The 23036-nt window shown below is 43.6% G+C and overlaps 1 protein-coding gene across 1 annotated transcript in view; it reads right to left on the reverse strand.

Moving 5' to 3' along the window:
• Positions 1-23036, reverse strand: part of pacrg (PARK2 co-regulated) — a 140873-nt gene that overhangs the window by 52710 nt on the left and 65127 nt on the right. Inside the window, exons 3-4 of the mRNA XM_010777187.1 lie at positions 18955-19126; positions 12487-12636 (exon numbers count right to left, since the gene is read on the reverse strand). Coding sequence (XP_010775489.1) covers positions 12487-12636; positions 18955-19126 — 322 coding nt within the window. The remainder of the gene's footprint in view (positions 1-12486; positions 12637-18954; positions 19127-23036) is intronic.

Below are 23036 nucleotides of genomic sequence, written 5' to 3' on the forward strand. Positions count from 1 at the left end.
GATGGAAATCTGTATCCGCTTGTTGTACACCCGTTTTTAAAAGATTTGGGTACAGAGGAAAAGAGAGAGGGTTTTATTTTCTGACGTTGCGTGAGTTCCCCGACGCACCGGGGACACATATTTATGTATAAAAAACATCGCAAAGTGCATTTTGCATGATAGGTCCCCTTTAAATATGAAGCTACTGCTGGCAGCTGATTAGCTTAGCTCACCAAACAACTGGAAAAGGGGGTGAACGGCTAACATCATTTGTTTATTTTATGTGTTTAATCTATACAAAATTGTGTAAAAAACAAGGTAATGTGGTTGAAAAGATGTTCATGTGCCCAGGTATTCGTGTCTTGGCACAGTGACTTCCAGCACACTTGTCTTCACTTTCCAGGACATAACTGCATATATATTATTTGTATTGTATAAGTTTGTCAGGCTATGGTTTTTAAGATAATGTTTTCTTTCACAAGAGAGAACCAAAACAAGAAACACTCACAAAACCCAGATTTATCTGAGCCACAACCACTTTAAAACAGTGTGAAGAGCGAAGACATAAAAACAGACGGAAAATGTTGTGTTACTGCAGGATGTTACTGCCATAGTAAGAAGCTGATTGATAAAAGGCCTTACTGTAAATACGATATAAGATAATAAGATATAAACACCATGGATATGCCAATCCTACTGGAACACCTCCACATTTATCCACACACTTGCCAACACCCTACACATCATTGGGAGTGACAAGCATATCGACCGAAACAGAAGTCTGATACACACAAAACAGTCGAAGGGAGAGTGTCTCATATTTCAGCATTTGTGTTTCTTTCAGAGAGAAACAGCAGGGACAACATGTAGCTGTGTTGGTCAGCACCCTGATGCTGTCTGCAGACTAATGGGTAGTATTGTTACAATTCCAAATACTAAAGTGGAAAAGGTGATGCACAAAGCCTCTATCGGAGATTCTTCACTAGACAGTGGCAGGACATCACTGCAGCTCTAAACACAGAGCTGAGATTTCAGCATGTTTGACAAAGCCACTCAGGAAGGGCAGAAGCCTAAATGATTCAGGCGCCTCTCTCTTCGGTCCATCTCCCCGTGGCCTCTGTGCGTAAAGAGAGACTTGAGAAGAACAGCAGGACACGGAGCGTATGAGGAAGAGAGACGAGGTGAACAGTGAGTGAAGGACATGAGGGAGCCTCTCCAACCACACTGACTAAATATTTGATGGGAGGAGATGGTGGGGAGGGAGCTGAGGTGAGAGGTGGGGAATCATGGGTGCCTCTCCTTTGGGAGTGTGGCGTGTGTCCCAGGAGGGCAGGGGGCTGGGGGGTCAGGACGTTACACGAGTCTCCATAGTCCACCAGGTAAAATATTTATCGCGCTGAGGGACAGAACAGCAGTATGGGTGGCATGCAGTATAGGACACGGAAGCAGGGACCCATAGGAACAAAAACCATGCATGGCTTCAGTTTTGTGGGAGAGAGAAAAAGAAAAGCAAGCGGAAAGAAAATAGTAGAAGGGGAATCAAATTGGGATGATAAGAGAACATGTAAAAACTTGGGTTGGTATTGGAGGTCAGAAAGAGTTAATGAAGTGGCTGTTATCAACAGAATGAAAATAAAAAGGAAGAGTTGGAAAGACCGGATGCTGATGAACCTCCACAGAAGGCTTCCAATATCCGTGACCCTGCAGTGTTTTGTTTATATTATCATGAGCATGTTTTCTTATAATTGTGATCTGTAATATGGAAACGGTTTGTTGTTGGAAACAGAAATAAACAAAGAAAACGGCCACATGTGATGAAGCCAGTTTCGTGTTGAATAATCAGCATTAAGGGGTATTTAGAGTACTGAACGTGACAGCTTATTCAAACAATGAAAACAAGTACTGAGATTGTTTGTATTGACTGATTTGAATAATGTTGGCTTGTACTTTATACTCAATTACAAATGTTTTCAAAAACAGTCAAAATAAAAAGCTGGCATTCCTCACAGCTGCAGTGCTAATGTATCTTTGCATGTTATGTGTTAGCTTTTGAGGTCATCAGCAATATGAGAGCGTAGGAGAGACGTCAAGCATACGACCCCAAGTAGATCATTGCAGGCATATTCTACATTCCACAAGGTGGTACTGATTATATTCCCAGTATTTACTTTGAGGGGTATGGACGATGTGTGTGTGAGTGTGTGTGTGTGCGCCTGTACATGCCTGTGTGATATAACGGACTTTGAGAGTAAATAAGACAGTACTGTGGGAATCTTTTCAATGTTTGCACAACAGTAACTCTGCTCTACCACACACACACACACACACACACACACACACACACACACACACACACACACACACACACACACACACACACACAGGTCTTCTACGCCTGGTCGACTGGTGGTACCAATATTATTTACATATAAAGCTGCAATGAATTAATTATGCAAACAATGTACGATATGCATTCAAAATTCAAATACAGGGTTCTGCCAGAAGCCTATTTAAATATTAATCTTTTCTTTATTAAATGAATTTTTACCATTAGCAATGTTGCAGCAATGAAAAGCGTGAGTGCTTGAAGCATATTCTTTGTAGATAAAAAGGCAAGTGACTCCATTTATTTCTGAATACACAATCAGCTTTCAGCTTGCATGCAAAACATTCTCAAGCTGCATTTGTTTAGTTCTTACCAGTTCTGGAGCTTAATAGAATCTGGCTGCTTTCTGTCATACATTTCAGAGATTTGCATGCTTAGAGCTACTAGGAAAAATGTGTTGTTTTGGTTGGTTTCAGAGTACCATCATTGTTTCTTAAAGCTCAAGTGCAAAAAAGAAAATATTGTATCTGAAATCGCGGGCCATATTAGCATTTTTGTTGCACTCAAAGGGCCGGTTGTAACTTTAAGAAAAAATCTACATATATAAAATAAATATATATAATAAAATGCATTATATTACATTATTGCCTCTTTATCTCATAATTTCGACTTTTTTATCTCATAATTATGACTTTTCATGGGGATTTTATTTTTTTCAAGTGGCGGAAATGGGCTTCCATAGCATTGGATTACAATCGGATAGGTTAATAACTTTATAATTAACTACGTCTGAAAGCAGAAGTCCAGGGCAAATAATTGCAAGTCTCTTCAGTGCGCATGTCACAAAATGAGATGCATTGTGGGACATGTAGTTTATGATCAACGTGCTTCTGTAAAGCGGCATCTAACCGTATAATAAACAGATTATATTCTTTGCAAGCTCTTGCGGGCCACAGAAAATGAGATTGCGGGCCGGATTTGGCCGACGGGCCTTGAGTTTGACACCCCTGATCTAAAGGATTAATACGCTTCATTTAGATATTCAAATAGGCAAGTTGTTTGAATTATCTATAGTTTATGATAGGGAAACAAAACCTTTGTCGTTTTTTGTACTGATATTTATGGTCACGGTCAGGGTTACATTGAACATTTTAGCAAACCTCTGAAAAAACGATTTTATAAGAGTTTTAATATAGTAAAAATTATTCATGAGTTATAATGTAAATAGAAAAACGGTTTGTTTGATTTCTCCAAAACTGTAGAGAGAAAAAAATCACATTTTGAAAGGTCAAAGCCAGGGTCATATTGAAGAGGATTACATTCAACATTTCAATCAACATATAAATTGCATGTCTCAAGGTGAGCGCATGAGAGTTGGCATCCCTATTGATGGCTAACGCTAGCTTAATTGTTATTGGTGTAGCTTGACTGCTAAAGAGCATAACGTTTTCTTCTTCTGTTGTTTTTGGCAGTTACCAAACAGCTCCAGGTGCTTCACATCCTTCTGGACCGTATGAGTGCCAAAAATGATTTGTGTGTAGCCTGGGAAACCAGAGACAAATTGCAATCAGATATGAGATCTGGCCAACAGACATGTGGCTCGGTGTCCAGATACGAGACACAACAACTGACAAGTGTACACGGAGCATTACTATTGGCTCATTTCTCCTCTCTCGTGATGCAAAGAGACAGGAGATGATGAAGATGAAGTATGGGGATGTTTATCTGGGTTGTTCTGGTTGTTTGCCTGAAGGCTTCTGAGGATCTGGGACTGACCGTGTGGTAAACGTGAAAGCCGTTATTCTCTATGGGTTTAGCCCGTCTGCTACTAGTGGGTGGTCCAATATAATAGTGTAACATCTGGTTCAGTGGATTGGCTACCATTTGCTATGTATATGCAGACACTAGAACATCCACACATGAAATGTCTTGTTTCTCTGAGACACAAAACATTTCCTTGGTTGAAGCCGAATAGTGAATAAAGAGCTGAAAATACATAATTAAGTTTCAAAAGTAAAAGGATAAGATTAGCAACAACAGAGCGTGTTTCACAGCGTGAATATACAGTATTTAGGAAAATGGTAAAGTGCTTGAAAAACAGAATACAGGCAAACTGGGAGGTGTGCATGCAGGTTAATGGATCTTTGTCCATATATGGTGCTGCTGCTCCTACAACACAAGTATCAGATGATTTGGATAATGACAGCATTTCTTAAAGCTGGAAGGCATAACTTGCCCTGTACTGTGATGTAGTTTCCATTATGTGATTTAAATATACTTGGTGATCTTTTTTTAGCATATTTGCTTTTGAGAGACTCCAAAAGTAACAGAAAGCAATCAAGTAACGTTACTTAAATATTGTGATACTTCGATAAGGATGCGATTACATTTTTTAGGAAATGTTAACTCTACCAGAATTCATTTCATTCAGTCACCCTCCCTATTTCACTTAAACTATATTATAGGGTCAACATGACCCTTATTTTAATATATATGTTCTGCTCTGTAGTTCTGCTTATAAAACACTAACCACTGATCCATGGTGCTGACCTGCATACTAGATTCATAATTAGACTTTATGTAAAACAGAGGTAATACAAATTGTTAATGCATGTATAACACGATAGGAATGAATAATTATTTAGCTTTTTAAGCTTGTCCATTGACCAGTGTTGTGACTAATTTATGAAATCTAATTATTCACAGTATTTAATTGAAAAGAGTGACCATTTTGTCTTTGGACTTAATAGAGTATAGCAATGTTGCAGCTTAAACTACACTCATTGATTTGAGTTGAATGGCATCAATCATTTTGTGAGAGTATGTATCAGTCTTCTTCATCAAATAACATATGACATTTTGCGCTAGACAAAATGTGCGTATTGTATACTCATTTTGTGATGGCTAGGGGAATATGAGCCGGGGAGCCAGATGGAAACATGAGAGGAGACAGCTAAAGCCTGTCCCGGACGTGGGACAATCTTTGGAGAGTAGTGAAGGAAGGGGGAAATGTTGTGTTCGGAGGGTTCTTGAGAAATAGTATGCATTAAAATGTTAGAATAGGTTTCAATTACATCCATTAGAGATATTGAGGACTGTGACTGGCGCATGCCTGAGTGAAAATGGAGGAGATAAGGTTTCCTGTGTCAGGGAAACGTGCTGAGAAGGTAATGTAACGGGGAGGGGGGGTCTTTAAAGATGCAGACAGGCAGGAGACAGACCCCAACAATGACAGGTGTGGAGGCATTGTGACTGACAATGACAGGCTGGGGACTTTCAATTTTAAGTAATTCCCAGTGACCTCGAAAGATATCAGTATCTGAAGTCTGAAATCATGTCTGGATAACTCCTTTTACTCGTTAGATTCATATGTTTCATAATATGTGAAAATAAGCTCAGTAGTCCAATATCTAGTATCTGCCATCCTCAAAATTCAGATTACATAATGTCAGAAAAAATCTACACTAATCCCAGTTGCTTTACCTTTTGGTTTTCTTTAGTGCTCTAACATTTCTTCTCAAATCCGACAAGCAGAGGGAAGAAGGGCTGTATCCTGACAGAGTTAATACAAATCTATTTTGTTTGCTTTGTGTGTCCTTGTCTGGGACAACAAGTTAGGCAGCCAGAAATGCTGATTGTTATTTGTTTTGTGAAATATGCCTTTTTCACTTTCGAGCGGCGGGCCTGTTTGTGATGGTGTGGCTGCTTATGAAAGCTGACAGGCAACCTGGCGCAGGGTGCGGACGCTGATCCAAAGCGGGCCGGACAAATGTCTGCACACACACCAGCAGTCTGTCGCTGGCTGCCTGCGGAGATGTCAAACACAATGATGTGGTGAGAGGCTGCAGGAGCGCTCCCTGTGAGCTACTAGGACGTCATGACACACACAAAGACACGCACAAGGACACATAATTATACACACCAACAAAAATACATCAAGAAGCACGCAGCACAGTCATTGGCTATCAAATGTCCAACTTCCCCCAATGCCCGCCACCACACTCACTGAAGGGAACACCAACACAGCAGCCCTTTCAACCCGACCCACTGTTAGTTTTGACCGATCACCTTTCTTTAGAAAACACAGCTAATCCTGATGCACTATTCATCTCACTCTATTTTAATTTCAACAACCCGATTATTGTGCAACACGTGTTAGGCCCCCGGAGCCTGGACAATCCTGTGAATCGTCTCAATGTGCCCCAAATTCATTAACGAAGGAGTGTGTTAATCTCATTGAGAAGGGAGGACAAGGATCCTAATGATTCATCCAATTAGGTAATTGAGTGCTTCTTGGATTAGAGGGATTGAAAGGAGGAGCCCCGCTGAGATTTTAGGACTTCTGGTCCCACAGAAGGAATACATACATGGTGGTCTACAGATTACAAGTAACAGTGTGCTAATCCTGATCCTATCTAGATATAAGCCCAACATTCGAGGCTCTAGTAAGAGAAATGTCCAAATGTAGCAGATGTAGATTTGTGTGTTTGTTACTACAGCTCTGCTTGAGCCCACACTGTTTCTCCTAGAACTGAAGGATGCGTACATATGGATGTGTTGGAATATTTTCCTGCTGTAATTGGTTAATTCATTCAAATGTTTTGCATTTAGTTTACATGTTGATCCACATGACATGACAATGACAAAGGGTCTAGCTCTAGTGTCCAATAAAAACAGTAGTAGGCCGGGCTTCCGCAACGTAATGACAGCACAAACCCTAAAGAAAATGCTAAGATCTATCTTCTCTCAAAAACATCCTTAGCGACTGGCAGGGTGATGGCAGTACTGGGAGTTCAGATATTGTTAACTAGAAAGGATGCTGTATGGACAGTCTAAATTCTTAATAATAATAATAATTTGAATGTAAGTGTTGAAGCTTTGAAGCTTATAAATATTCGGTAGATGTGCCCATAACACTATTCCAGAAGGGTAAATGCCATAGATGCATGAAGAGAGGAGAAGTGGGAGCAAAATGGATAGTTAATCTGTTACGGTAATTTGTTGTGTTGCATTTAAAATCAACCATCTTACTCCAAAATTGCCGACTCCACCTTGTCTGTTTGACTTTTGTTTCTCATGCGGGATGAAGAAATGATGCAATAGCACAACACTGTTGACCAGCAGCAGTGACTTGGGGAGTGGTGAGCCAGCCTCTGCACACTGCAGCAATCGAAGTGGTGCTTTGTTTAAGTTGCAGACTGCTTGTGCCAAGACGCCAAATTCCATTTCATTCTAAGGGTAGTGACTGCCTCAGGGCTCTGTGCCATTTAAAGAGCGGATCCCATAATTCCCGTAAGTGCTTCCAGTTGCGAAAGGCACTATGTATAAATTAATGAACAAATCAACAAACACAGAGCCAAGTTCTTACTGAGACTCCTCTTAAGCAATTAGTAAAGTACATGAAATAAACTGATGGAACAAGAGACGCACAAATACTGGGAAGCTAGAAAATGAAACATGTCCATCATAGTCTGCAAAGCTAAAAGTTTGAGAGGGTCAATAATAGAGGAAGAGTGTGATGAGTATATCTGTTGAGTGTGTGTGCATGTTTGTGAAGCAGTGTGCCTGTCTGCCTGCAGAGCAGCCCAGATTATGCATGAAACAGGCTGCTTATCAGCTGACCTTTAAATTGGAGCCGCAGAGCGACTGCAAGCCCAAGGGCCGACGCTCGCACCTGATTGGCTGCTCCGCCTCAGACCTGCTGACAATAGAAATTAACAGAGCCAGGTGGGCATATCCGCAGGCGCAAGAAGTATAGCAGTGCAGGGAGATAGGGGGAGGTGGGGACTGCATTCATTTAAAAATATATTTCCACTATTTCCCTCATTTTCCTCTTTTCTTAAGCTTCAGGAGAGAAGGAAAAAAGTCATTATGTGCTGTGAAGCATGCTAAGGGTAGCGCAGGTAAGAACAGACGAGCTCGGTATTACCTGGATTTCATCTCTCGCTCACTCATGCTATCGTTACTTCCATCCGTCTCTTTTCTCCCTGCGTTTCTCTTTCTGTATTTTAATGGTGGAGGGGTCTTGGCAGGCTGTGATTGCTTGATAGATAGATATCACCCGTTGGAGAAGGGGGTACATGGGAGAGGAGACCGGGGCTGAGGATGAGGTGTGTGTTCTGTCGTCTGCAGAGACAGGGAGCTCTGTGCGTCTGTGGACGATGATGGATTACACGGGGACCACAGGTTTACGTGTGTGTGTGTGTGTGTGTGTGTGTGTGTGTGTGTGTGTGTGTGTGTGTGTGTGTGTGTGTGTGTGTGTGTGTGTGTGTGTGTGTGTGTGTGTGTGTGTGAGAGAGAGAGTGTTTGTCAGTGATGAATAGGAGTTTAAGCACCTACACCTTACAGATAAGCGGAGAAAATCATCAGGACAACAGCAGCAATGCTACAATGCAGGCTCAATAAATACCAGACTAGCCCTCGAGGCAAACATCAACTATATTCAGAGGCTGAAGATGTCATGAAAAACATCTGTGCATGTAGTCTTTGCCCATTTATGCTTTACTGGTGCAGTCTTTGAAATAGTGAAGCTGAATGAATAATCATGTACCGGAACAAACCATTAATCAGAGAGATGTGATTCAAGCCACAGTACTCACAGCCTGTACTAGTCTGTGTACTAATAGTCAAAGGACTAGTACAGACTATGTTTATAGTCTGGTAAAAATGCCACATGTTTATAGAGATGTTCAACATATAGAACACCGAAAGGCTGGAATCATCGGCCAATATTTTATTAATATCTCTAAGTGAAAATAAATACATAGTATCATTGTGTATGTGTTATGGAAGAAGCAATACATGTTTAATTTGTGTTATTGTAATTTTTTTTCAATTACAGCTTCATTTACTGACAAAAGAAATACTCCAATATATTTTCTAAGACATATCTTAAAAAAATAGGATTGCTGGATATAGTGGCATCACATAATAGTTTGTTTACCAAGTTAATATTAAGACACAGTGTGCAAACTCTTATTCACTAAGTAAACATACAAATAAAGACAATGTGTGCACAAATTCATCTTGTTGTTTTCCTGATATCATTTTTAATACTTCTTTTTAATAATTACAAATGTGTAAATACTCACTAAGTGGAACCATTTAAGATGACTATATGTAAAGTAATAGTGGAAAGAAACACATGATGTACTGTGGGTCAGTCACGTCTGGCCATTGCCTCCTCCAGTAATAAAGGTGAGAATTGGCAACGATGCCCTCCCTCTTCAGGACCCTTTCATGTTTTCTCTGTGTAGTTTACTCTGCTGCCTTACAGAACTCTACAAACACCCTTTGTCTCCTCCTCAAACGACAAACTGTATTTGAGTTCTCTTCCTTTGGAGCTCAAAAGAGGAATTTGCTGGATGAGGGAGCACATCTCTCCTTCATAACGAACATTGTTGCATTTCATTAGGGATAAGATTCATCACAGCAAGCAAACAAGAGAGCCGTGCAAATCGCATTGGAAGATTTCCTACACCATCCTCAACATTGTCTCTCACACACGCATAAACACACAAACACAGCTGATATGCAAAAGGCACAAAGCAAACAAAAGCTGAGCGCGCGGATTCCCGAGACAAAGGAGTACATCAAGTACGATGATACTTTGTGATTGCTCATTATTGTGTGCTTCAAAATGACGCATTACTGTTGTCAGAGGTAAGAATGGCAGTCGGCTGCCTGGATTTAAACAGCAGCATTTTTCTCATTGAACAATGGAGCCGCTCTGTCTTCAGAGGCCTGGATCCCAGAGAGGCTGAGCTTGTGGGGCATCAGTGTGCTCTCCCAGTCAAAGGTCCAGTGCTCTGCCTGAGTGAGAGGACACCCCAGGGTCCATTTTGGAGATGGCTGTAAAGCTCCGGCTCTGACCCTGTAAAATGTCTCAGATAAGGCCTGTATACAGACCAATTTAACAGGTCACAACCCTGTCTCACAGTGGGAGCGACACAGCCGGAGTGTGTGAACACAGCCTAGGGGATCTGTCCCATGATGAGATACTGGTGATATCTAAATGTAGCCTTGTGGCTGCAGCAGTGGCTGTGCGCCTATTGATTTACAGTTAGAACAACTGGGGAGACAGGGACAAAGTCAGGTTTTGTAGCTAGGACAGCGTGTGATTTTGTATATATCGTACACAGTGTCATATATATGCGAGCTTATCGAAGACATCTCGTAGAGCATCGTGTGCCCGAGGCTGGTAGACCTAAAGAACAGTGAACAGAGACATAGCTGGAGAAACACTGAAGTCAACAGCTGCAAATGAGACACAACAGACCCATTGATGACAGATGCACACAGATGCAGACACACACACTTGGCACATATTGGACAGTGGCCTGTTTGTGGCTCAGGAGAAAAGAGGGATGCCAAGCAAGCTCTGGGGGTCACAGAGTGGGAGAGTCAAGCAGAGACGTTACCACACACTACGAGACAGTCCTCTGAGTCTTCCAGTGTACGAAACACAATGATCGTGGCTGTCTGCTACAGGCAGCCCCCTGACGTGGGTTAGAACTGTAGGTGTATATAAGCGATATTAGATAATAGACGGACTTCAATGAAAGCCTTGATATCGGTATAAACAAGCCACATAAAAACGAGACAAAGACAAAGGCGCACACAGCGAGAGGAAGAGTTTTAGAGAACAACAACCGTGAAAAATGTTGTGTTTTACAGAGAAAAAGAACACAGAGTTCTGATTCACGGAGCAATTGGTCCCCAAAAGAGAAAGCGTACATTCTCTGCATTTGAAGTTGTATCTTTGTGAGTTAGCAGGGAGTGGGTGGTGATCTAGATGAAGAAGGGAGAAAAACACTGGAGATATGTGTATCTATCTATGTATGAACTCATTTATATTCTCACTTAAATATACTAACTTGTATACTTTGGTTAAACTTTCTGAATAATCAGCTCCAAACTTTAAAAAGTGAGAAACTCTACTGGATGCCTATGCAGTGCTTTCTATGTTTAGCCAATTTAGCCTCTATCTGGCTGACTCTCGTCTCTGTGGGAGAGGTCAATGGCAGGGCCGCCTGCCAGGTGAGGGGTGGGCTCGGGGTTTAATCGATGCTCGCCCAGAGAAGGACAGACACGCAGGCAGGCAGGTAGACAGACCCTGCAACTACCAGGCGGAGATAAAACTATTCCTGGTGGGGTTCAACGGCCAACTGCTGAGCGTGCGCTGCGGCGGGGGGACTCACGCTTCAAAGCGGTTTAGCGGATTGATTTGACAGCTAATTTACAGAGGAGATTTGCATACGGCCACGCGCTAATAAGGCAGGCTTTTCTTCGCCATCCTTTGTCTTTCCTCCGCTATCTCCTTTTTTAGACCTCAGCAAATAGTAAAAGATAATGTAAGCGAATTAAAGAGACAAGAGATTCAAATTGGATATTGATTAAGAGACTAAAGCCTTGTGTTTTCTCCTGTTAAAGCCTGTGTTTAAATGATTGATTCGCAATGTCACTCTCCACATCCTACTGACTGTGCGGTGAGCGGCGTTTGGCATTGGCTGTGCCTCTAAGCCGTCAATGGTCCCACATCATGTCACACCATGCTAAATGCTTTGACACAGCCACACAAAGAGCCCTGCCTATCGGATGCCAATCTCCCCAGGTCTTGGTGTCACCCAGGTGGAGGCTTTCAGGGAGAGCAAGGACAAAGTTCCCCTCCTCAACAGCACGGCACAATTCAGCATGACTGACAGCAGAAAGGACAAAATGGAGCTTCTCTGTCAAGTGGATGTTAAAGTGGCGGGAGGAAAAGGAACAAAAGGATTCAGGGACAGGCGAATACATTGGATTCCACAGAGAAAACACAAGGTAGAAAACTGGTTGCTTTCTGCCTGCATGTCAAAAGATGCACAGTCAAAGCAAATAGACACTTGACATCTGCACAGCATTTCACAAAACTGAGCAGCTCTGTGGAATCAGCTGTTTTTTAACCAAACCACAGGCTAAACACCGCACACGGATACTTATCACTGCCTTTCACAGGCTCGTAATCGTTTGCTGTTAATCAACTCACTGACGTAGGAGCAGTCCTAGCACCAGAAATGATTTATAACACAAAGGGCGTTCTTACACATCCACCACACACTCACTGCCCCACAAAAAGAGCAGAGCCCTCGTCATGCTGACACACCATCTGCTCCTGAATTAACACTCAGCCATTTGTTACTCACTGTTCATGTTCTTGAAGATGTTGAGAATGGGCAGGATCTGTCTGTAGTACGGCACCAGAGCCTCCCCCACCATGTCTCCGGACATCACCAGGTGCTGCAGGCCTTTCAGGGTGGTGCAGATCACCTGTCGGTTCCTCGTGTTCAGAGCATCTAGACGTGGGAACGGGGGGGGGGGCAAAGGTCAGCGAAAGCGGGCAAAAAGGGAGGCTGCGAGGAGAAACAATCTGTGACTTTTGATATCAGATTTATGGGTTGTTTGTTCAGGCAGGTGCAGGTACAGTAAATGTGGAGCGATTCTGACAACTGCAATTATATGGTACAAAGGAGTGGGCTTAGCATACACACACACAGCCAAATGACACATAAATCTAGACCCCTACACTCTCCCTCTACCTTGAAAGCATTTCCTTTACAGCTGGACTTTGATTTAGAATGGCTTTTCTGCAATCAGTGATTTCAAATGCACAAGGGAGGCAGAGGTAAGTGAGAGCCAATCACGGGGCTATTTGGCCTAAAGCTGCACTTAACTCCGTCTCCCACTGATAGAGAGAACAAAAGGGAATGATGGCGTGAGAGATGGAGGGCTAGAGAGATCAAGAAAGAGAAGGAGAGAAGGAGAAAAACAAGAGAAGACAAATTGTCAGACGGAGAGATGAAGAGACGTGACAGGCGTAGGGCAAAGGGTTAGACAATAACTGTGATTAGCAAGTGAGACTGACATATTTGTCTACTTCTTTACGCTGGTTTCATTTGTGCTTTTTTAGGGGGTTTTTATCTGAGCGTCTGCATGAGTGCTGGTAATCCCCTGTACAGACTGTCAGCACAACCCAAGTTTGAAAAAGCAGGCCTGTGCTATTTATCTTCATGAAACTGTCATCTGATGCCTACTTTCACAAAAAGGAGATGCTAATGGCATCACAGTGTGGTTTTTGTGCAAGTAAGCAACAGCAATAAAACAACATTTGAAAGACATTAAAAGCAAGATGTCTGAAGAAAGAGTCCTAACAAAGAAAACAGATTATGAGCAGAGACACTGATTGAAAGAGAAGAAGAAGAAGAGTGTGTTAATAGGTGGGAGTGAAGAAGAAGAAAGAGGGAGAGAGGTATTTGTAGTAGAAAGCACTAGAACTGAAAAACTAAAGCCTGAAATCAAAAAAGCTAAATACATGACATCAATATAGTTTTACCCTTCAATAGTGTTCTAGTGTCAGACTTTATAGATTGTTATTTTCACAGTCAAGTGTATATTCTCTACTTTTTAATGAAGTTTTAATTCTATCTTGAGATTCTAATATTGTTTATTTCTACTCTTTAATTTCTACCTATGTGCAATACCTTTTTTTTGTTTTTTATGCTGCTGCAACGCAAACATTTCCCAATTTGGAATCAATAAAGTACCTCTTATACTGATTTGGCGAAACCTGAAGCAAAGATAAAAGCTCTCTCCTTCATTCCATTTATTTTTTCTCTTTTGACACCTGACTTTTCAAGATGGCTGGTCACATTTACTCTCACAGAACAAATGGCGGCCCAACACGAATTGGAAAAGCATAAGGGGTGAAATGTGTTTACTCTTCAGTCATGTTGATAATGACAACGCTCGTTGCCACAAGTGCAATGAAGTGTCTGTTTTACAAGCAACTTGGAGGCAACGCTACTCATTTGGTTCAGCGCCTGTTCAGTCAACAACATCAATTCACAGAGAGGCACAGTCTTCTTCTGCCAGTCCTCCATCTTCCACAGGGAGTGTGTCCTTCTCTTCCATAGCAAGTCATGTTACTACGGATTCAACAATACTGACTTTTACTCCCAGCACCACAGACTGAATGAGAGAAGACTTTCTGAGAGAAACCCTTGTGCTACAATAGAGCACTCAGATTACAGCAACATGTGCACACTGCCTTTGTCAAAACAGCTCATATGCAAATACAAAGCTCTCACAAGCACACATAAGTCACACTGATACACACGCAACTATCCGGGCATGCACACTGAAACGTTCAAAACGAAATGTCAGCTTCAGTCATGAGCACTGGTGCTGAAAGGAAAGCTATAAAATGTCAAGTCAACAGGTGGGTGAGAGGTTGAGGGGATAAAACACTTACAAATCTCATCATATTGCCTTATTGAAACATTTGTATATGTGAATGTAAGAGAATGACTAGAACCAGGTCCATTAGGCACGTTCACACCAAGTACTTTTCCCACAAAGGTTCCTGAGAACTACGATTTAGTTGCGTTCACACCAAAAAGTCCCAGGAACTAAATTAGTTCTAGAGAACCTTTTTTACCCCCTTTTCAGTCCCTGCTAGAGAGCAGGGACTTTCGTGGGAGAAAAAGGTTCCTGCGTCTAATTGGCTGGGCGGAATGCAAACCACGCCCCGTCAAACTCCCAAAAACTTTTGTGAAGCCGCCATTTTATTATCCTCACATTGCATTATTAGCATTAGCATTAGCTCAGCGCAGAAACGCAGAGAGACTAACTTATGATAACACAACATAAAACATTGGAGCGGTGGAGATGAGGAGGTGTCGGCGTTCTGGCCGTTTACTCGAACGTTAACCCGGGGACTTCCGCCGGGATTTTGGGCGGCAGTATACCGGCGTGAGTAGTGTGTTTGCGGCCTGCCAGTAAACCCAAAGAAGAAGAAATGACGTCAAGCGGCTTCATTTGCCTAGATGACTTCATCTCGATATACCACCCCAGAACTAAATACCGGTGTGAACGCGATCTGTACTTAGTTTATGAGAACTAAAGAGTTCTCAGGAACCTTTGTGGGAAAAGTACTTGGTGTGAACGCGCCTATTGTTCTGTGTCCATTTGAGAGTTTGTCTTTGTCTCTGTCAGTGGCAGTCTCTGTGTGTGTGTGTGTGTGTGTGTGTGTGTGTGTGTGTGTGTGTGTGTGTGTGTGTGTGTGTGTGTGTGTCCTATGCAGAGCAGTGGAAATAATGCTGAATGAGCGAATGTATTGTGCTCCGTGCCATCTCTCCATCTCTGCCGTAGTGTCTCCCCAGATAGACAAGTGCGGTGATAACTGCCATCACCGAGATGAGGTGGAATGTGGAATGACAGGAATTTCAAACATACATAACAAACAATGAAATTCTAATTACCAGCCAGCGCAAACAATTTTCCCTGCAGTGACATTTGGACCGCGGGACTGTTCAATTATTCATCGACACTCGTCTTGCCGGGGAAAAAAAAAAAAAAGAGAAAGGAAAAAAATAAAATTAAGAGAGCGGGAGTGACGGCGGCCGAGAGCCTGATGTATTAATGCTGGTATAAAACCGGTGTTTGGATTACCAGAATAAAGTCATAATCTATTCATGCCCGGACTTGTTTCATATTCAGTGGGAAAATAAAACAGTGGTGACCTCTGTTTCCTTTGAGATGTCATTGACGCGTTGGATGGTTTAGTGGTGAAATGTTCTTGCACATAATATAAATATACTTTCCAGCTCAGAAGAAGACGTTCCCGTGCAGAGGCGTAACCGAGGATCTCCTTGTAATGAAAGTCTAATTTTTGTCCAAAGCTGAACAAATGTTATGCCAATCAAGAGAGGCTCAATGGAGGCATGACTCTGAATCCTCCTTCCTATTTAAGGAAAACCCAAACCACAGCATTTCAGTTCAATTTACCCTTTCTTCTTTAGTCATGGTGCTGTTTAGCTCAGCAGGATCAGGACCTCTTATGCCTTACAGAAATATCAGTGTTTTATCAAATTCATTTTCATTTTATTCCTTTATCTTAAATCAAGCACATATTTATTAAATCCAAGTATTTTTTTCCCACCTTTTTTATGCATAGGGTAGAAGTTACCAGGGTTTACAGAAGGAAAGTGTTCACCTAAGTCACTGAGTGCAGGGCCTTAGAGTATAATGTCAGCCAGAGCCTCCTTCATTGTGTATTCTCATTGGGCGACCTGCAGTCATCATCAAAATTCACCGGGGCCTGACGTGACTCTGCAGATAAGAGCCTGCCAGCCACATTGAAGATGTATTAACGTCAGAGGGAGAAAAATATATATCTTGCCATTTTAGACTGCAGACGGCTTTTTACTTTCTTCCTCTTTCCAGCATCCCCTCTTCTTCCCTGCTCCATTCAAAAGTAATTAATCTGCAACAGAGACACGGACTGGCGGCTTTGCCTTTTGGATGAAGAAACAGTCCTGATTTATAATAAACCAAGAAGTTAATAAGGAGCAGGGCCATTTAAAATTCCATTATCAGTGCAAAGTATGTGTTTTCATGAGGAGCATAACCATAACCTTTGGTCTGGCCTCCGTAAGGAAAATGAGTAAAACTGCTGAGGGGTCTGAATTTATAAACTTCTGTCTAGGTTGGCGAGTGTCACGGCAACCCTGTGCATAATGTCAAGTTGGGTGGAGAGTGGGAGCCTCTTGAGGAAGGGCAACATTGTCATTCTGTTTTCCAATTATTTAAACTTTTTCAGAAACAGAATCAAGTTTATTGCCAGGTGCGTTTACACATACAAGGAATTTGCTTTGGTATCTGGTGGTGCGAACATAAACAATCCAACAAAAATAAGTTGCAAAGTAGGTATAAGAAAAAAAGAAATATATAACGACAATAAAAAAAAGTATTTTTCAGAAACAATTCAGCATTAAAAAATTGTTTCTGAAAAATACTTGATAGAAGATGCTGGCAAATCATGCCCTTTAAAAAACGATTTGTCTGGGATACGGTTTTAAAATAATGGAAGGAAATGTATTCAACCAGTTTATACTTAACTAAAACACTGCTTTATTTGGAATATTATGATTTTGGAGATACACTACAGAAAATGTAATTCACACACACAAGCAGGCATGTCACAGTGTGTAATGGTTGAGACCTGGCAGTGTGTGCTCAGTGCAGTGTGTAGTGTGGTGACAGACTTTGTGCCAGGGACAGTCTGTCACCGTGTCTCTGTGTCTCCAACAGCCGTGCCTAGTGTTGGCCGTCACGCCCCCCCGCCTCCACAGACGTCCCAACACCCACACATAAACAGAGAACACACACACACACACACACACACACTTACACACACACACTTACACACACACACACACACACACACTTACACACACACACACAAACACAGGCAGCCAACTGCCCATGACATGAACACTATCCCAGGCTCACTGGGCGCCACTTAAAGGCTCCCACTTTGAAACTGACACTCAGCTTGGCAGCGGCGCCAAATAAAGACAGTGGGTGTGTGTGTGCAGAAATGTTCAAACAAAAGCCACACTCTGCATTCCTCTAACTTCTCTGCACCTTGTGTTCGCCACACCAGAAACCCTTTATCGCCCACTCACTGTAAATTCTGATGTCAGTATTTATAGACCGCTCTGACCTCAGACGTGACCTTTCCGCCCATCTCCATCTGCTAATGTGTGCGTGTGGAAAAGACGTCAGCGTGGAAAGGTAAGGAGGCTCTCCATGATGACACAGTTAAATGTGGTTTGTCACTGCATTGCACACGGCAGATTATCGGGCATGCTTTTAGACTCAACCTCTTCAGGCGAATGCAAATATACAAGGACGCTTCGCCCTGAGGGTTAATGTAATAATAGGAACCGCATGACTGTGAAACCAAATTAGGACTTGTCATACGACTGGTAATGTTAGCATCTGTTGTAGCACAAGTGTTTAAGACAGGTGAGTCTATATTAGGCAAAGCATGTTGCACCTACTGCTATTAAAGTTGCCCCCCATTGCTTCCACAGTATTTTGAGACAGGTGTGAGAGAGATGTCATCATTAGAGAATATGTTAAAACGTCTTAGACAACAATACATATTAAAAAGAACATTACATTTGACATTGATAACACTATTCTTTTTAATGGATTCTCGTGTATTTTCAAGAGAGAAATGAAAGGTGATTATCTTTCTGAGACCTGATATTTCCCACTAACTATAAACATCCTTTTATTGAATTGTGTGTGTTACTACCTTCTGATTTGTTGAAGGCTGAGGCTAGCTACAATTTAAAAAAAATTGAGAATATCTTCGAGACTTGGGATTTGTCTCAGCAAACGGTAATCAAAATGTAATGATGCTCTCGTAAATTAAATGTTGACATAAATATTTATTAAGGCTGCAATTGAACTCTTACTGGGTAGATCACTTGGCAGTCAGCCACTCATATGATATTTAGTTAAAGGTTAAACAAGAGTCAAACTAATGTAAATGCAGAATGCTGCAGAAGTTAATTGAATAGTTGCTGGATTTGTAATAGTTGAACAACTGTGATAATGTGTTTTATTATATTATTAAAACACATTATTTTAAATTGCATACCCACAAAGCTGCATTTAGGCTCACACTATGCGAGCATTTGAGCAGTATTTTTTTCAGATAACCACTTTTCAGTGGCTGGGTACCACAGTACACACACACTGGGTTCCTCTGGAGTGGAGCTGTGTTTTGTGTGCTTTGTAAAGGGTGAGAGCAGACTCACTCTTTATGGGGATGATGAGCTGGGGGATGACCGGCTGGATCTTGGTGCTTCCGTGCTCCAGCATGTCATGGACCCCCTGGCGGGCGAAGAACTCGTAGGGATGCACCGTCTCACATAAGCCGTCAAAGAACAGAGGCAGGTAGTGGTGGTAGTCCAGCTTCTCAATCTCCACCTTAGGACAGAGATTTACATTCACATTACAGGCATTATAAACTTTAATCCAGAGAGACAGACAAAAGGAGAGCTTTTATTCTTTGCTGAAGGGCATTCGTCATGGTTGTTGATGGGGACATTAGCTAGCAGCAGGGATGAACTGTGTGTTTGCTGGTCTCTCTCCCTGCCAACTAAATCAAATATCACCGGGTGAAATTTCCAAGAGTTTTCAAGGAAATCAGTTATTGCCATAAAGCTCCCTTTTATTATTTGCCCTTTCCCTTTGTTTGTCCTTGGCTTTGCACAATATCTAGGGCTAAAGCTCCTCTTGCCGCCATGTATAACCTTACAGTAAACACACACACTCACACACAGTCACCCTGAAACATCCACGCACACAACAGCGGGGGGACAGCTGTTCGGGAGATCATGACACAGCGGCATGTGGCATCTTGAGGGCTGACATGTTAACACCTGTTTACACCATTCGCAGGACAGACAGAAAGGGAGACACACACACACACACACACACACACACACACACACACACACACACACACACACACAGGCAGTAGATTAAGACATTCGTCCAGCTAACAGGCCACAGGCAGGCTTTGATGTTGTTTGGTTGAGTGTGTGGGTACAGCGTAACACATTAAAGTGAAGTCTTTCATGTGTGTGAAGCCATCAGAGGAAAGCCACTCCGGCACACTGGGCTGGAAGGAACAGCTGACCCAAAGGAGGCTGTCCTTGAGCTTTATGTGTGCTCTAAACACCATATAAAATGTCCATGTGGCTATGGCTCATGCAATGTCTGTCTGGCTACTGAGGGTGTATTTCTAATAGGGGTATCAGCTGTGGCACTGCATCCCAAAGGCACTATTGTTGAGAGAGGGGTTAGAGGTTGAATGGGAGATTCTGTTTTTCATGTAATGAAAGGTAATCCCTTTGGTGTGGAGGCAAATAGCCCCCAGCAGCCAGCAGTCCTTGAGGACAGCTGAAGCCATAAGGAGACACTCTGTTGTCCAAGGCACACAGGGGATAGGTTCACACACATATCTCACATGTTTGGCACTTGTTTGTCACAACACACACACAGCACACAACAGCCGGCGCGGGGGCGGTGGGAGCGTGGCGGCGCGGGCCGGGCCGGCGCGGGCGCGGGGGGGGCGCGCGGGCCCGCGGGGGGACGGGGGGGACACACAACACACACAGCACACAGCGGCCGTGGGTGGGTCGGGGGCGGGGGCGGACCGCGGGGCGGGGGGGTGGTGGCACAGCACACACACCACACGGGGGGCGGCCGACAACAGGAGCGAGCGCAGGGTGGCGGGCGCGCGGCGACGCCGGGGACGGCCGGCGCTGGGCCCGGCCGCGCGCCGGGGGGCCCGGGCGGGAGCGTGCGCGGCGCCGGGCGCGGCCACAAGGGGAGGGGCGCCCCCGGGGGGGCCCAGCGCAGGCTCGGTGCTAGGCTAGCGACAAGCCGCGAACGCCGGGGCCCGCTGAGTGGCGCGCGGGCCGGCGGCGAGGGGCGGGGCGCGCGCAGGCGCCCCTGGCAGGGTCGCCTGGTCTCTCAAGGTCTGCGCCAGGCGTTGCCGCCGTCGCCCGCGCGGCCCGCGCCAGGGGCTAGCCGGGGGCCGCAGCGCGCGGCGCGCGCGCAGCCCACCGCGGGGGCGCGGCAGGACCTGGGCTCAAGAGCAGGCGCCGAACGCACTCCTGCCCGCCGGCGGCCGGCGGGCCCACCGGTCGCGCCCCTGCTGTCATTCTCCCCAACGCACAACCCTGGCGCCCCCCCCCCCCCCCCCACTCCCGGGTAAACACAGAAGTGGAAGGACAGAGAGACATTTTTTTTTAGATGGCAAGATGGCGAAAGAGACGGAGAGAGCTCACACTGTTAGCGCAGAGAGACAAGGCTGATTGCTTTGAGGCAATTTTCGGGCCAACCTTGACCTTTCATTGCGCTTGGTCAAGATCATCATTATCAGTAAGGCGGGCTGGAGACTAGAACAAAAGCAAACATGAGCCCAGAGAGAAGGAGAGCAGAGAGATTGGAGAGGGTGAAGAGAGGCGAGATGACACTAACGCACGGCATCGCTCGCTAGCCTACAGCAGTCAATGGAACACAGGGACAGATCACGGACATATGTGTGAGGAGAATTTTCCAATGTGGCGAGGACATTGTCATTTTGTTTCAAAATATGGGTACAAAAACGATCTTACACACGGTGTTTGATTGTAGAATTGTTGACACTAATTAACACTAGTAGTATTTTAGTTCATCCATGTTCAATGCCGAGTATAAATATCCTTCCATAGTGACTCTGTCATGATGATGATACATGATATTTTGTTTGCTTTTTGGTATGCCCTGAGGTGACACATTTCATTACAAACAGAAGGACACATCATAAAAACAATAAAAAAACGTGTACACATACAGTGTTTCTTTAAAACTGTCAGTGGATCAGGTACCGCATTTAGGCACAGACACGATTCCAGCCCCTCGGTTGTGAACCTGGGATGAGGTAGTAATTACCTGGGAGCATTAATGTGCTGTTGTTTTGAGGATGCCTCTGAACTCTCTGCTGCTCTTAATCAAAATCACATAAACAAGCACTTAGGGACTGGCTGAAGATTCCAGTTAGCACTGAAAGAGTGGGGACAATCAGCAAACACCTTCACATACACAACATCTTACACACACACACACACGGAATCTTAATCAGCGGCTACACTGAGCGGTAACTCTTACATCCGTTATCGATTGTCCGCCCAGGTTTGTTTGTCTTTGGGTGCCTGTGAGAATCCCCCTGGAGTCCGGGGAGTCAATGAGAGCCGAGCACAGAAAGACAGCCAAGTAGCAGCAATTAGCCCTGGGACACAGAGCTGCGTGTCTCCTCTGGTCAGCGCGGCAACAGCAGACACACAGAAACAGAAACAGACTAGGCTTAGAGCTAGAAGTCTGAGGAGAGCCTCTGCTCATTAAACAACAGCAGCAGCGGCCCCTGACAGGCACAGGAGACCAGCAGCAACCAAAACAGCAGGTTGCCACTTTAAATACACGAGAGCTGGACATGATTGGTGTGCGGGGGAGTGTGTGTGATTTCATGTGTGGGTGGATGTGTATGAATTGCTACAGTCAATGTGTGTTCTCGGAAATGATAAGCTATCGGGCGAGTGTGGAAGGTTCATTTGTGTTGGAAAAGCTAAAGGCAGAGTCACACAGCGGCTATTCAGCGGGATAAGATACAGTGTGAAAGCAACAGAGTGAATGTGTGTGTTTGTACTTGTGTCCTTTTGGTCTGCTCCTGAGGTGATTGCTATGGACTATATCGAAAGTGATTTGGAGCAACTAGTTGGCCGATCCCAATGTAGAACTACGACTGTTGTTAACAACAACTTTAGTTTTTATTTCTCAAAGACTAGTTGTGTTATTATGTATTATTTTTAAGGGGTGAATGGAGATCAAATGTCCATTAAGAAAATCATGTTGATGATTAAAATAACCAAATGAAGGCCCACCCGCCTTTGATTGAGCTTTATTCATTTATCTTTCTTTTCATAAATGATTAGTATATTCTGCTTGTCGATTTATACCAAGTTAGAGTTTGTATCTATATCTAATTCTGCCTGAGGTTTTTTTCTCGCTGCATATTCATGTGATGTATGGTAGTGTTACTAAGCTCCTGTTTTATTATTGAGTGTTTTATTATTTTACAGTTATTGAGTGCGGATGGAGGTATTCTACAACTCTGCATGCGACAAATACTTCATCACCTACCTCCCAACTATTTATACCTACCTCTCTCTAATTGACACAGCGTACTCCATTTCAGAAGTATGTCACATTAGTGAAGCTAAGCAAATCAGCAAGCACATCACCCATCCAGTCATGGCCTGTAACCTTACATAAGGCATGTCTTGAAGGT

Source organism: Notothenia coriiceps, unplaced genomic scaffold (genome assembly GCF_000735185.1).
Source record: "Notothenia coriiceps isolate Sejong01 unplaced genomic scaffold, NC01 NC01_scaffold00017855, whole genome shotgun sequence".
Classification (NCBI taxonomy): domain Eukaryota; kingdom Metazoa; phylum Chordata; class Actinopteri; order Perciformes; family Nototheniidae; genus Notothenia; species Notothenia coriiceps.